Genomic DNA, 17,237 nt, shown 5'->3' on the forward strand with positions numbered 1-17,237 from the left:
TTCGGTTAAGCGCACAAATTTTTCGTGCAAAGAAGGATGGGCAGCTAAGCAAAATATACTGTATATATGATTTATATAGAATTTCTCTAAGATTGTTACATTGGTTCGTAAGTTATACGTGATTAAGTGGCACCACTTTTTGTTTTAAGCTGAGTAACGATAAATATAAAATATCTCGAAAACTTATCCATAGAAGAAAAAATTAACTCGACTTTCGGAATCAGCGAGCAGTTCTATATAGGAATTGGATAGTGGCATCCGTTGAACATTTTTGCTGTAAACCAGTGTAATCAACGATGCCAAGTTTACCGTTACGCATCGTTTCCTCGCCGCATCGGCATCAGTATTATACCGGCATGAGTATTATTAGGCCAACGATATGAGACCAACCTCCTTACCCAGAATGCTGACTACTTTTATGCGCTGATTCTTCGCTAAGGTATAACAGACAGAGCAATTCTGCGGCCAGGGCTCGATTCGTAACATCAGTTCACGGATCGAAAACGATACGAAATAAAATTACGTGATACGTCAGGCAGTGTAAGCTGAATGGGACAAAGATTATGTTCACGTATGTTATAATCCGAAAAATGTGTTTTTACGTGACGAGTAGTGCGATATCGTGTGTGACGATTCGAGCCCAGATTTAGACTTAGCGTATCGAAAATCTTCGCAAAAGTATAGTTTGGTTTCTGGGTAAAAATTTTGTTGGTAGTGGTTATTTATTTTAACCTGTCACTTGTTATATATAATCGTGCAGGGCCCTAGTAAATACCTACTTGCAATAGGGTGGTAGATTTTTGGTATTAACATTTAACCGTGCCGGCTCCATATAGTTGCGGCTAAAAGTATTAACCAACCGCACTGCAAATTCGCTGAAATTTCGTATATGCACTATTCTGCACTTAGAAATGAAGAAGTGTGGAAAATTGTAAAAGTGGACGCACTGCCACACCCACAGCTCTTTATAGGGAAATGGTAAATGTTATCCGATTTTGATGAAATTCAGAGTATATATATGCTGGCTTTAATCAGAAAAGAATATATCTCTAATAACATCAAAATCGGTTAATATTAACGTTCTCAAACTCTAAAGAAAGAAAGGCGCAAATGTTAAATGATTATATTTTAATGAAATTGGGTATGCCCTGCTCGTTTATTTTAAAATATCCTAATTTGGGCAATATTTAATGAAGAATTTCTTACTATGACGCCCACCTCGTAAAAAACTTTTTTGGCTTCAAGCACTAAATTTTATGCATTTTGGGTAAAATTACCTAACACATTTATTTTATTTCTAAAGTAGTTCCTATTTCTTCCTTTTAAAAATGACAAAAAAAAAAACATTTACAATAGATACATGGATACTAAATTATGTGCATGGCATGTATTTGCATGAAACCTTCAATTCTACCTACATTTTATGCAACAAGAGCTGAGCTAATGCAAGCAGGACTTTTGCCATCGAAAACGGATCTCGTCCACAGAAGCGTCCACTTTTGGCTAAATGCTAAATCTGATTAATCCACATGCGAGTCATGAATATATGTATACACTTCCGTCCATTTCAATTTTATATTGCAGAGGACTTTCCTTCAGCTATACAATAAAAGTGCAATAAATTGTACAGGGGTTCTGTCTGTTAAAGGAACAATACATATGTATAAGCTAAACTTGCAGCTTCCGCAGCTGGAACTATTTTAAATATGACATAGCATTTAATTGTGCTAGGAAGAATTCAGCTCACTTTATACTGAACAAATTTTGTAGAATTTCAAGTAAAACTGTCTTATGAATTTCAGTTTCAAATTAGAAGCAGTGTTTGACCACAGATATATTTAAAAAACTGCCTATAAATTAGCTAGTAGAAAAATTATTTTAAATTACTTGCGACAGAATAAATATTTTTTCTCACATACAAATCTATTTTTTCATTGTATCTACCTTAAGTTCGTCCCATGGCTGACAATAGGCATTTTTATCAAAAAAATTCTTTTTGAATTTGGTTAGTTAAATATTTTGCTATGAATCTGCATAAGTGATTTCTTTTCCACAATTTGCTAGTCCGCTTCTAGTATTTTTGGCGCCGGGCCCCATATATTTTATATTTGGGAAATAAATTTTTTCATAGAATTGAAATTAAAAATAAATATTTTTTCATCGAATAAAAATATTACGCTTTTCGATGCAAATTTAACTAAATTTTTTTACTAGTTACCAGTAGAAACTACCCAGTAAAAAAGTTCCGAAAAGTTGATTTTCCTGTGCATTTTTGGACCACCCTAATTTACATACTATGTACATTTGTATAATCGCGTCTAAGTGTAGCTGCAGTAGTTTATACAAACATAAATACTTATGTACATACATATATGTATGTATGTAAAATAGCTATCTTTATGTGTTTAAGCTGCATGAATGACCTAATAAATATTACAATTTAACGGGATAATAAAACGAGTGCTACCTAAAAAAATTGGAAATATGTTTGTATGGAATGATCAAGTATCCTCAAAATGTTTATGAAATACTTAAATTAGTATGCGGATTATAACTAGTATTTATATACATACGTATGTATGTACATTCATTGTAATAAGTATTCAATCATATACTTACATACATACATACTTAAATACAGGTCGTCGATGTTTTTGCCATCCGCCCATAGACCAGTTGCAAACCCGCCTAAATCGTCGTGGCACAGTGTTGCGAAACCGGAATTTTTTGGAAATCATATTGCCTAAACTGTAATTTTAATTGTATCGATGAGAAACTTCTACAGATTGGTCAGAATGAAATCCCAAACAGAATGAGTGAAAAAAAAATTTACACCGAAAAAAATTGTTGGGTCAAATTTTCAACAAAAGTCAAAAAAAAAAAAAAATTGTTCGAAAAATTTACAAAAAAAGTTTATTTTAATTGTTCTTTTATTTCTGATAAATACCCTATGATTAGTTTTTTAAATAAACTATAGGGTGGTCCGAACAAGAATTATAAACGTCAAATTTTCATGATTTTTCGATATTTGTTGAAAAACTCTGAAATTTTATATAAAACCAAAATCTATTTCATTTCCTATTTGAAAGGTGGCAATAAAAGCTTTAATTTGATACCGGTTTGAAGTCAATAGCTTCAGTTTTAAGAGAGTTATGCTCATTTTTGTGGAGTGCTAGACACACATGCGGACTAATTAGTGACAAAAAAGAAAACACTGAAGATGGCGATTAGCCGAAACCGGTCTGAAAATAATAAAAATTTGACGTGGGATGACGGAAAGTCACCCGAAAACCAATATGATTAAATTATTCAATAAGTGATTCCGAGAATTTCCGTTCTATTTCTATGGAATAAATACTGAGAGTGATATACTAAAATCGCTATAACTCCCAGGAGGGCAGGTATGGGCAGCTGATTTTTTCACAGTTCGTTGAAAACAAATTATGTAACATTTCTGTAGTGGTTTGGAACTGGGACTCTCTGGGACTTTTTAGATATTGCTTACCTAACCCAAATTTAAAGGAAAAATGGACCTTTAGTCGGGTTTTCGCTCTAAAAAAGGTGCATATGAAAATGTCTCAAACAATATTCCTTTTTTTTACAGAAGATACTTGTCCGAAGGCAGATTTTTTTTCCGAATCAAAATATCTGTCACCAAAATCAAATGAGATCATTTTGAATACAGCCCTGAAATCCCCTCTTTTCGTGAAAATTTTGTATATTTGACTTCTAAAATCAATTAAAAATCAACGGGCCAACATAAAAATAAGCTTTATGTGTTTTTTGTTTACTTGGAATGTCTGTGACAAAATTGCATCATTAAAAACACTGAAAAAAATAATCGGGAAAAAGTTACTTTTCCACTAGCCGCAACACAGTGCGTGGCCTAAATGAGATTTGGTAACCCTGAACTTCAGGCATCGAAATTTACCGGCCGTGTCATTACATGCTTGAAAATCTCGCTTACGTTCTGCTTTTTTCTATGTACAATGTACTAGAAGCGCACCAGTTCAGAACTTGAGATTTTCCCCAATGGGTATGTACTTATCAAGTAAGCCCCTATCAAGTCACATCCTTCCATGATTCGCCAGTGCGTGGCAAAGGTATTCCGAGATTACTCTCAATCGGGTACAATTGGGCATTAATTAGTCGCAACTAGTCTCATACGGGCACTAATGGAGATCAATTAGTCTCGACTCATCCCCTATTGGGTATAATTGGAGATCAATTAGTCCTCAACTCATCTCTAACGGGTACTATTAACGATTTAATGATATGTACGCACTTAGTCAATGAAATTTTATGTGCGGCGTTGGCACGCAGAGAGAGTATTCGCCTAACAAAACTGAGCACCCCGGTTCGAATCTCAGCTGACGCAAATTTTAATTTTTTTAAAGTGACTACACTTGTTGTCAGCTGATTAAGTCAAGTGACATTTTGACTAGTTTTGGCTATTTTATTTATTTATTTATTTTTGTTTATTTGATGTATATATTTTTATATAAAAGTTTAGCACTTTACCTAACCAGCGCAACGTAAATTCAAATTCAACAAACTTTAACATTGTACCCAAAAATTTTAAACTTTTTATTTCGAGTTTTTAGAATAAATTTGGGTATGTAAAATTTGCGCCCGAAAATTTTAAACTTTTTATTCAGAGTTTTTAGAAGAAAATTTGGGTATGTAACATTTGCACCCCAAAATTTTAAAATTATTTATTTAGAATTTTTAGAAAATATGCTCCACAACGTCATTTGTATGGGAGAAAATGCCTATTTAGCACCATCAGCCAAAAAAATTATTAAAAATCAAAGCGATTTTCTAGCGTCTTGAAATTTGCACTTTAACCTAGTAACATTTAATGAGCTACAAAATTGCATACCCAACATTTTTCCAAAATAATGTATAAATGTATAATGAATAAAATGTTTAAAATTTTAGGGTGCAAATGTTACATACACAAATTTGTTCTAAAAATTCTGAATAAAACGTTTACAATTTTAGGGTGCAAATGTTAAAGTTTGTTGAATTTTCATACTTTTTGTACGAAGTTTGTAAAGGATAATTTATGTGGGGCTGGTTAGGTTAAGTGCTTAACTTTTATATAAAAATATAAACATTAAATAAACAAAAGAAAAGAATAGCCAAAACTAGTCAAAATGTCACTTCACTTAATCAGCTGAATACAAGCGTACATATGCATGTCTCTGCTATTAATAAATATACTTGACACATTCCTTTTAGGGCTGAATTTAAGTTGTATGCTGGGTTGCGGAGTTTTCCTATAACCTAAGGAGCTGCCTCTCAAATACGGTCAACATGTACATAAGTAGTTAAAGTAACGTGCCGAAAACGACGCCAACAACACTTAAAACACAGCAGTAATGCAAACAAGAATGCAAACAACAAATCCCAATAAATCACAAAGAAATATTTAGTGCCGCCGTTTACATACATACATTCATACATACATATATATTATTTTGCCCATATGTGCATACATACACACCTATAACACCCAAGCATGCATAACTGTATGTATGCTATTTAGATTACTTTTGCAAATACCAGATTACAATAAAAAAAAATAACAGCAATTTATCGAAAGCATTTTGGTGACAACAACAACTATTATTCCGAGTGACGAAATCAAAAGCAAAAATAACATAAAATTCCATTTCGAATGGACGGAATTACTATAGTAGCCCTCCAGCTACGGTAACGGTAACAACAATAACAAAAATAAGCTACATACATATATATAGCGGAAGGGAAGAAATATATACATATGTAGTATGTCTCTGTATCAGAGTAATATGGTCCAAACACCTAAATCATTTCTGGTTGATACTAACTCCACACCCATCCCCATTCGGACATTTCTGCCAAAGCAATGCGTGCATCGAGAGTTGTTTTCCGTGTATGCTTATAGGGAATTTACATGATTCAACTTTCACAGGCGATTAGTTGAACCAAAAGTTGAATGAAAGTAGGCAGCCGACCAACTTCATTGGAGCGATTAGTTGAAAGGCCGTTTACACCAGGCGATTGTTGCTTTCAACTAAAAATCGCCTGAAAAATCGCCTCATGTAAATTCCCTATTAGTCGGTAGGTCGTGTTCGGCTGGTTTGGCATTCGACTTCAGCTTCAGTAGCTTACAATTTTTGCATGGAAATTTTCGATTTCTTAACTGTGATATTTTGGTTTCAATTTCTTTTGCCACTTCCACATATTTAATGCAGGAATGCCAAAAGCTTTTTGTAGCTGTTGTTGCTGCTACTATTCACACTGTTTTGTTATTAAATAAGTAGATGTGTGCGCGTGGGATCGCCTAATCTATTTGGTATTTGTTTGCCAATGGCCAAATAAATGTTTATGTACATTAGACTGCATCACTCCCCATACAAAAAAAAATCGCTACTATTTTTCCATTAGAATTATAAAATTTATTATATTTTAAGACGTCCACCAAAATATTTCGGAAAAATATTAAGATTTAAGTGAGCTGGACCGATTTGAAAATACCTCCAAAAATGGAGTTTTTATGAATAAAAATAGTTTCTTAAAGATTTTTTTTTGAAAGAATCTCCTCAAATGACAAATCGGCTTAAGCTTAAAAAATTTGCAGAAAAATATTTTAAAAAAATTTAAAAAAATTTTGAACGGAATCGTAATGATGGGATTTTTGATGCTGTATTTTAACTTCTTTTAAAGATTGGTATAACAAAAATTTGAATAACTGAACCTAAACTCTTCCGATTTAGACTTAGGAGGTGTCATTAGAAAGGTATTTTCTCTACCTTTTTATTTCTTTGCTAATAAACTCATTCAAAGGGTGAAAGAGAAAGGTAGGATGAAGGAACGTCATTCAAAGTTGAATGAAGATGTGTTGGTATTTCAAAAAAATTTTGGGACACGAATGACTTTTTCTTTTTTGGACAGAAATACCTTTCAACTGAGATCCCATAAGTCTAAATCAGAACAGTTTTGGCCCAATTATTCAAGTTTTTCGTAAATCAATCTTTGAAAAAAGTAAAAAAAACCGAAATTTTTTGGTGGACGTCTTAAAATATAATAAATTTTGTAATCCCGGTGGAAAAACCGCAACTTTTTTTGGTGATGCAGTCTAATGTACAGACATACAAACATATGTAAGTATATACATACAAGACATTGGTCTTGCTTGTCTATTGGCACAACATTTGTGCACTCATTTCAGTTTAATAGCCTGAAAAATTGATTGTTTTCCTAAGGAAATTGTAAAAGGGTGTTTAGATATCATTGCTAATATTTTTGCTTTTGTTGTTGTTGCGTATAATGATTTTCGATTGGAGCATAAGCAGTGGTAGAGCTTAGTAGGAAGCATATTATTTTGCCCTGTCACTTTCTGATTTAGTGTTGCCAGATTGCTTAAGCTCCTATGAACATACGTACATTTGTATCTATGTACATCTGTACATATGTATGTATGTATGATCCGAAGGATACTAAAAAAAAAATCTTGGGGAAATAGCTTTTAAAACAAAATTAAATTATTCAAGCAGGCAATGTGCTAATTACCGTGTCGGGCTGTAGTAATCCAAACATTCTTCGGTAATTTTAATAGAAATCTTTACTAAATATTCGTTTTTTATCGATATTGTTTTCGAGTTTTCATATGTATTCGCATATTTCTATCGATAGATTCATCAAAAACGGTATCGATCATGCAGGTGGAACCATATCCAGAGCCACAAAAGTATTATAATGGTGTACAATCACCCAGCGGGTAAATCCTGAGGCTGCAGCCCGAGAATGCTTAGAAGGATGCGCATAAATACTTCATCATATGTTATGTAGCGTTAACCTATGGAAAAATGTGGGCCCAATACTTCAGTCAGTCAAACAAAATGCATCAATGTCTGGCTTGGAGCAATGCACACCTGCCCGACGTTAGCGCTGGAGGTAAATTTAGGGATAAAGTTTCTATGTGCACTTAACCATAGAGCAGATGTTAAAGCAGTGTGATTGCACACACACAGCTATAAAATTGTTATGCATGATACGATCATCTAATCTATTTTTTGAGGGCCATAGAATTTGAATGTGCAAAAACTTAACCCCCATCCCAGGGTTAAATCTAGTAAGTACTTCGAAGTCGTACGAAAATTAGGGGTCCAGCGTTATTTTTCTTTGTGAAGAGTAAAAATCCGACAGAAAAATTGATGGTCATGAAGAAATAAAAAAAAAATTTATGATGTTTGATGAACTCGAAATTTATTCTTTCCCCAACACTTCCTCAACTACGAGTGAATAGTGGTGCTTGAACAGTATTTTTTCAGGGACCAAGAACAAAAGGTATGAACGAAACTAAATGTTTTTCTCGTAGTTTTGTTACCAAGAACCCAAACCGAAATAAGAACAAAACCTTCGCGAATGTTTTCACAAGAACGAAAGTGAGAACAAAATTGCCGAGAACGTTCTCAACGGGAATTATATAAGCAGAAAACCCTGTGGAACGTTCCCAAAGAGAAAGAAATGCGAACAATAATTTCGGGAACACTTCTAAGAGAAGAAAACGGGAGCAAAAGTCTAAGGAACTTTATATAGAAGAACCATTTGGGAAATAAAGTCTCAGCAAATTTCTGACAGTACGAAATTGAACAAATTTTCTCTGAACTATTCGAGGAGAATAGAAGCAAGAACTGTGTTTGTATCTAAGCGTTCCATTACTTTGAAATGTTTGTATATTAAAATCAATCAAAAAACGTCTGAAAGACAATTATGCAAATTAAATCAACGAAAGACTTGAGACACGAACTCTTCTTGCACGTAAAATGAAAAATTATACCATAAATGGACAGTTCATCCTAATGGTAAACGATATGGAAGTTGTAATGAGCCACCTTTGCTTAGAATTATCAATCATGGTTCTCACTGAAACGATTTTTCATGCCAACATGTAGACGTCCCTCTCATTCATAACGTTATGTTCTCAAAACTTTTTTTTATCTATAGAACGTTCTTATTTGATTCTCCTTAAAAACGTTTTCTATACTTTCGTTCTCATTTCGTTCTCATTGAAAATGTTCCCAAAAGTTTCATTCTCATTCTGTTCTTCACGATAACGTTCCAGAGAGTTTTGTTGGCATGTATGACCTAAACTAAAACCGGAACGCATTCTCGGTCCCTGGTATATTTTAGTTTGCCTACTTAACCAAACTACATATTATGGATTTATGTTGCTGTAAAGTATAAATGTTTGCTCTTCCCACGATAGGCACGTTATCCTAATGCCTGTAATCGTTTAGGTAGCTATAGGGCGTGCTCTCCCCCCGATGTTTTCCTGTCAATTGGCTATTTCCGATTTTACAACCATACATACTATTTGTTTTTGCTGTTTTCTGTGTATGTAGACATTTTGTCGTTGTGGGTGAATGAGCAAAATTTTGTTCAGCCAAGCAGAAGTGAACGACAAATACATAAACGGGTTAGGAAACATGCAAAATGTGGTGCAATTCTGTCGGCTTTTCTACATCTAATGCGTTAATAATGTAACGATAATTTATATAATCCATAAAAGGCATAGAAAAAGAAGTTTGGTAAGAAAAAAAGAAAACTATAATACAGTAACATACATACATATACAATACAAAAAGCATACGCTTACTACGAAAGAAATAAATGGCAATGGCTTAATATTAAATAAAAATAAATGGCAAGCAATTGATGGCAACAGTTTTGCGAGTAAGAAGGCGACTATCAATTATTCCTTAAGACAAAATTGAGATATATTATAGCAGTGAAACGATAAGAAGAGGAAAAAGGAAAGTCATAATCGTTTATTAATACATACAAGATCGATCATTTAGTGAGCCGCGCAAGTGTGAATAGATAGTGAAAAAAGGAAGGAAAAAGGTCGAGTAGCTTATAGTTGAAGAAGAAGATGTATTTAGACATAAACTGGCTCAGTATTGTGGAAAAGAGAAGCTGGAAGTTCGAAGAGCAAAAAATTAAATTTCACGCTAACGTTTGCAAATTCGTGTTGGTGTGCATACATACTTTCCTTAACGATTCCATTTACTGGTACATACCTTTCACTTGCGTTTAAACAGTTGTAAGTTTTTCTGCTATTGTTTGTTATTTATTGTTTTATTGTAATACTAATATAGTTCCTTTAACTCCGGATGGAGCGTACATAGCTTCAAGTATTTACATATACACATATGTATAACCACATTTATATGTTATATAATTATGTATGTATAATAAACCTGCAACGGAATAGTTTATTTATTTTCATTTAAAATTTAAAAAAATTTTTACAATAAATTTTTAAGTAAGTATTACATACCCTCATGAATACCTGAATACTTTACTTGTTTTGTTAAAGTTAGAACAAAAATATAATAAAACTCGTTTTTAAAGAACATTAATTAAATTACAATAAATTTCATCTAACAAAAAAAAATCAATACTTAAGAGACATACATATGCATAAATCCAAAATGTTGGGAAAATAAAAGCTACTTTTTGGTTTGCATCGCTTTTATTTAACTTATGTTATTATATTAAATATTTATATCTTATCACCGTTCCTTTTCTTATTCGATTTTTGTTTATACTGATACTAAAAAGTTCGCCGTAAGCCCAAAGTTTAAACTATTTTTGCAAAGCAATTTATAAAATAAATTAAAGTATGACCCTTTTGTTCAAAGCGCATTGACCCCAAATAACGTACTACCCTAATGTCAGTAAATTGTTAACCTTTTGCTAAGAAATTTTTTTGATTACTCCAGTAGAATTTTATTGCCGAATGTGAAAAAAAAGTTTTTTTTTTTACGAAGTTATCCTACATAAATACTTTAGACTCAGAGTTGTACGGTGAGCTTCTTCTGTGTGCTTGGAAGACGGTACCTTCTAATGTACACACATATGTATTCACGTCTACGTATTTCTTGCACTTTGAGTTTAATTTTCCTTTAAACTAATTGAATTATGAAAATTGTAATACACATTTAGAAACTACATAATAATGAGGTACAAAACCTCCCGTCATCAAACTATATTTTGTCTGCATGTTACAAAAAAAAAAAGGATTTGCGGAAAGTACGACAAAACCTAAAATAAATGGAGGTGGTACATTTGATTTTGGGATACAAGTGTTCTTATGTAGCTATCGTTTGATAACTTTGCTGACTTATATAAAAAAAATATTTTTTTAAATTATTTTTTATAATAAAATAATTTTTTCTTTTAAGTATGGAATATACCTAGTCAAAAGAAGCGTGCTAAATTCTTATATATTAAATTATAAAAAATGACAGTTTTCTTGGAAAAAAGTTTGGATTTTAAATTGGACATTGGTTTAAGAATTGATCTAACATTATACGTATACATATACGACATGTACATGGCGTATGAGCAATTTTTACTTATTTATGTATTTAGCATACACTTTTCTCAGTGTGTGAATCGCTGGGTGGAAATATTCAACCATTTCATTAAGGCAGATTTCCGAATACAACGAAAAAATCGCCAGAATAAATTTTATACTTGCCAGGAATTTCAGAATCTTTTCTGCAGTAAACAAACTCTGGACGAAGCTCGATCGGATGTGGAAACGCTGAAGGCAATTCTGATCGTCAAATAATACTTTTATTAATTTTATACCTGAATACCGTAAGGCTTGCCATTGCCGAAAATTACTTAAAACAAGTAATTTTTAAGTAATTCTTATATACAAATTTAAGAGTACCGTTAGTTTCTTCATGATCCAATGATCGGATCTAATCGGATTTCCTTTAAAAACATACATAAAAAATACTATGTCAAATTGATAACATCCTCCTTTTTTTGAAGTCGTTTAAGACTAAAATGTAAACCGAACGAAAATCTTTTACTGTTTTTTCGTTTATGTTGTAGCAGAAACTAAACTCTGTCTAAATCAGTTAATTGGCCAAGTGTTGTCTCCATTCTGATCTAACTGTAGGCCCAGGAAAGGGTACATCGTTAGATGAGCTGATGTGAGTGGGCATACAAAGAGGTGGTTAATGTCGTCGGCCATCTTATTCTAATTCGACTGAAGAGTTTAGCCTGCAGCAATATCCGGTATGGAGTTGTATCGAAATATCGCTAGCCCTCGGTTTACCAGAATTTCTGCATTACTTAAATCCTCCCGACCATAGATAGACAGAATGTTAGAGGCTGTGCACTGCGACCTTAGGTCTATTGTGCCCTCGGAGCTCATCATAACACATCGTCCAGTCACAATGCTCTGATGAATCCGAGCAGTTTCGAGGCAGGTAGAGAGTGTATATGCGTAACCTCTGGCCACATCCTTCTCAGGTGTGTTAGCCTTCTTCTCGCAACCGCATCGCTCTCAAATAGGATATGCCGCGGGGTTTCTGGTGTCATGTCGCGGTACCGACATAGATCGTTCGCACTGATCCCCAGGTTATGCATATGGGCCCGCAGTCTGCAGTGCCCCGTTAGCATTCCTGTCAAGAATCTCAGGTTAGTCTTTTTAAGGGTTATAAGTTCCCTAGATCTTCATGTTAATTACAAAACAAATTATATTTTATCCTTGTATTTGAAAATATTATTAGCTAATATTTAATCTTACTGTTTTACATGAGTTAGTTTCGCTATTATAATTAAAATTAAATAAAAAAGGCGATGGCGGTGTATTTATTTTGACCTCGAAAAATTCGTATAAAATATAGGTTATATTAGATAATTTAATTTACACAAATCTATAGTCTTAAAATACATATAAATATAAACACAGCCAACCGCACACACATTAACACATTTACATACATAACTAAGTAGATACACATTCACTTTCACTTCGATTTTATCGCCAAAAATGCATTCCTGGTTTAGCCTCTTCGCCTTAAGCGTATCACGTCAAAATAATAGCCTCCTCATCATCGAAACTTACATGCACCGAACGTCGGCCTGGCACATTGGCACACTTTGTTACAGGTAGTTGCTCCTGCTCTGCCTCTGCTTGCTCGCGCATTATCGACTGCGTTTTATACTTCCGGATTGTATAGTACTTCCGTTGGCCGTCTTCAGCAATGCCTTTCTTTTCGAGCGCTTCATCCTCAATAGCCAACGCTGTCGCAGCAACTGCCGTCACGCTACTATGCAGCATCGCTAATATCTCACTCTCCATGCCACAGGGCATATGCATCTGAATTTGTATTTGCGTCTTTGTAAAAGGCCGCCTTGTGCTGGCATTAGTTTGGATTGTGTCATCGCTGTAGCGGCGATTAGATTGGCGCGAAAGTAAACTGGACGATGTTGCATTGCTGGTGGCCGTGTTCGAAGTGTTGGTATTGGTGTTTGTTCCCACGCCAGTTATGGTGCCGGTGCGTGCCCGTATGCGCCTATGGCATCCGCATGTCAACGACATAGCAGCGCCATGCCATGCGTTCAAAATGAGACGTAGGAAACCTTTGCGAAACTTTGTGGACATTAGATTGTAGAGTATTGGATTGATGGCTGAATTCAGATAGAACATAATGCGACAGAAGTATAAGAGGCTGTAATAACGTTCAACGCCAATATCGAAGAATGTCTGCTCCGAACTTAGTATAATCCACATGGTGAGCATGCGAAAAGGCAGCAAACAAAGGAAGAAAGATAAAACGACAGCGCCTAGCATGAGCACGACCTGCTTGCGAGCCTTTAGGCTCAGTTCTGGTTTCGATGGTCGAATACGTAACATTGGACCGTTACTGGAGATAAGATTTTTGGCTATTATAGCGTAGAGTACGACTAGGATGAGCAGAGGTAGAATAAAGAAAGTGGATATTGTCATCAAAAAGTATCCCATAGTCCAGTTGGTGACTGCTTGCGTTAAACACACCGCTACCGATGATCCATCAATGTATTCGACGTATTTGTAATCGGCTACCCAAATAATGGGACTAAAATGTAAATAGAGTAAAATAAGGTATGCGGGCTATGAAAGGAATACAAATTTTACACATTCTGCCAAATAAGTTCCTTCGCGTAAATAAGATGGTTAAAAAAGGCTAGGCGGTGGTTTGTTTTTGGGACTGAGTCTCTTCAGTCTTATCAGTTGGCTGATTGGTTATTGATGTGTAAACATCTTGGCTCTCGGTATGGGTAAAATTTGCATTACACCAGCAGAAAAATTGTAACTGCTTCTTATGTAACATAACAGAAAATCTGCAATTGCTTCTTATGCGTAGAAATGAACATTTCTGGACTAGTTCAGGACCATTTTGGGACTAATTCAAGGCTAGTTAAGGACCATTTCAAGATATGTTCAGGTCTTTCTAAGGACCATTTCGGAGTCATTTCGAGACCTGGTTAGGGCCATTTTGGAACTAGTGCACCACTATTTGAAAACCATTTGGGGCCTAGTTCAGAACTATTCCAGGACTAGTTCGAGATAGTTTTGACCCCATTTCGGGCCCATTCCAAGACCTGCTTGAGATTATTTCGGCACAAATTCAGAATATTTCAGAATCACTTCCGGAAAATTTTAGGTCTAGTTCGGAATAATTTCGGGGTAGTTCGAAACTAAGCACGAAATTATCCTGAAATAGCCTGGAACTATTCGCGAAGTTTTATGAAAGGTTATGAAAAAGTCTTGTACTGGTCCCGAAAATTTAATGAAATGAATATTTAATTTCTTACATTCACCTCACTTGGTTCTTGGGTCATAGGGAAATAGAGAGAACTGCGTGGCAGATGGACTTGCAATGCAAAGGAAGCTGCTACTAAGTGAATGAGTGAGGAAAGATGAAATCAAAGTACGACTTGTCGAATTTCCAGGCATACGTAGCTTAAATGGGATCGGAAGCGGTCACGAAGGGTATACTCTCTTATAAGAGAGGATACCTCCAACGTTGTGGTGGCTTTAACCGGGCACTGTGTAATAGGTAAGCATGCATAAAGACTCAACGTGCCGTTTCCGAAGATGTTGCAGAAGCTATAAGGACCACGAGAGGAGGAAACAGTCTTGCATCTCTTGTTCACTGTTCCGGGCCGACCATAGGGAGGTTTCAAATACCGAAGCAAGGTGCCTGATGAGATTCATCGGTGACACGAAGTGGTTCAATAGCGAGCATAATTGAACTGTGTCAAACTGTGGTAACACAATGGACCTTCTATCTGTGGCTTAGGTGTATATCTGGCAAAGCAACAGCTACTTTGGACTGAGTAGGCAATTCAGAAGTAAAGTACGCTCTCAACGTACGAAAACCACACTCAAAAGCATGGACAATGACAACATCCGATCAGGCGGCTCTTGGAGTATTCGACAGAAAGATTTTTCGGGGAGGATTTACGGACCTTTACGCATTGGCGTCGGCGAGTACCGCTGCTCTAGGCAGTTTTTATATGAAAAACTTTTCCACACGGGATTGAGTTTTAATGCTGATTTTATATACCTTTTCTTATCGATTTGCTTTAATGATAGGTATCGTAATGGTACTTGTATGCGGATTTATATTTCATATTTACATATATTCAAATTTTTATTCATATTTGGATTTGCATTCCTATAAGCAATCGTACGATTTCTTATCCGTTTTCGTATTCCCATTTGTATGCTTGAATTGAAATTGAAACTTCAGATATTCAGATGCGGAACTTATTTCACAGAATGTGTTTGCGCGTCAATGCTATTAGGGATTTTGGATAAATATTTTCCATGAGGGCAAACCTAAACTGTGTTAGTTTCAATTTATTTTAGATGACTTAACATTTACCTAATCTGCGTGGTGTGAATTAAGAAACAGCACGTCTATTATGATTGATTTCCGTTTACGCTTATCCTATGTATAAAGTCAAGGAAGTGATTACTTTTTTCTTGCTGTCACAGAACAGAATAGCTAGCCGGATGTGGAAGCGCGCAATTAAAGAGCACACACAATACTATGTATATTAATGCCTGAGGGCCTATAAGCACGCTGGTGTGCGATAAATGGCGACGGTGAGGACAATGTCCGTGGGTGGTAGCAAAGGTCGCTGCTCGTTTCGGTATGCGATTACCTCATTCTATTGTGCAATATACCTTTTTTTAAATGTGGTCTTAAGGCGACACACAGTCGCGCAAAATAATACAAATAGAATTTCGAAACAAATTAAAAAGGGTCGCGGTAAATAAAAATTGCAAAAATGAAGAAAAAAATCATACTTAATATTAAAATTTGTGAAAAAGGACGAAACTCCCATTTACAAACACACTAACGTACTAACATGGAGTGTTGATAATGGGCGCACAATGACAGCCGACAATGGCTACAATTTTGATGACGGCGAAAATAATTACAATAAGAGCTAAAGGCCGACATTTGCTGCTCGCCTACACAATACATATTTAGATTTTTTAATATGTAGCTACATTCTAATTTTAAATATGCATTTTGTGTTTATTTTATTTTTTTGCATCTACACATGTAACTCACGGCATGCTAAATGAGCGACAGCATCGTAAAATCGAAATAATAAAGAACGACTGCAAGTATGGAAAAAAGACATAAAATTAATATTCAAATTGCAGGCAATACCAAAAAAGTACAAAAAAAAAAAACATAATGTGTTTGTGCAATAAAATCTGTATAAAACTTTCTGAATGCAAAACTAACAAATACTTTTCGTAAACACATGAAAATACCTACAAGCATTGTATAGGTGTAATAATACTATTGGTATTTGGTTACAAATGAAATTCCAAACTCTTGAAGTACCACATATTTATAAAAACATTGTCTGCATAAGCATATGGCAACTACACTAAAATGGTTAGAATTGTTAATACACTTTACATGTATGTATGTAAGTATGTACATTACATTGGGTCGCGGAAAAAAGTTTGTATCAAACAAGATTTAATATTTTTTCCACCTTCCGCAATATTTGAACTATCACATTATGACTAAGATTAAGCCAAGCTAACCGAACCTAATTTGATATTTTCCCGAGCAGAAAAGTGATAAATTTTATTTTGATATTACGTGAAATCGTTTTTAATTTATCGGATTTCGAGAGGTTTTTGCTAACTTTGGAATTTTTTCAAAATTGTTTTCGGACTTCTCGTAATTTTTTTCTTAGTAATTTTTTAAGTATTTTTAAGGATTTTTTCGATACTTTATGGGGGTTTTTGTGATTTTTTTAAAGCAGTCTCGAAGTCATTAGGAATTTTCGGTCATTTCAGAATTTTTCAAAATTGTTTTCGTGACTTTTCGAGGTCTTTTAAGGACTTTTCAAAA

General features: G+C 34.6%; 3 protein-coding genes across 4 annotated transcripts in view; 1 reads left to right on the top strand and 2 right to left on the bottom strand.

Annotated features, from left to right (window-relative positions):
- LOC118737262 (mycosubtilin synthase subunit C) overlaps positions 1-17,237 on the bottom strand; it is a 196,019-nt gene that overhangs the window by 142,277 nt on the left and 36,505 nt on the right. The window lies entirely within an intron of this gene.
- Positions 1-17,237, top strand: part of LOC118738153 (neuromedin-U receptor 1-like) — a 57,084-nt gene that overhangs the window by 3,757 nt on the left and 36,090 nt on the right. The gene's annotated exons all lie outside the window — the stretch shown is intronic.
- LOC118737263 (growth hormone secretagogue receptor type 1-like) overlaps positions 12,287-17,237 on the bottom strand; it is a 12,981-nt gene continuing 8,030 nt past the window's right edge. For both annotated transcript variants that reach the window (XM_036467666.1, XM_036467665.1), the window contains one exon: positions 12,287-13,919. In XM_036467666.1, coding sequence (XP_036323559.1) covers positions 12,887-13,919 — 1,033 coding nt within the window. In that variant the 3' untranslated portion in view covers positions 12,287-12,886. The remainder of the gene's footprint in view (positions 13,920-17,237) is intronic.

Source organism: Rhagoletis pomonella, unplaced genomic scaffold (genome assembly GCF_013731165.1).
Source record: "Rhagoletis pomonella isolate Grant_MI unplaced genomic scaffold, Rhpom_1.0 Rhpom_scaffold_00004, whole genome shotgun sequence".
Lineage (NCBI taxonomy): Eukaryota > Metazoa > Arthropoda > Insecta > Diptera > Tephritidae > Rhagoletis > Rhagoletis pomonella.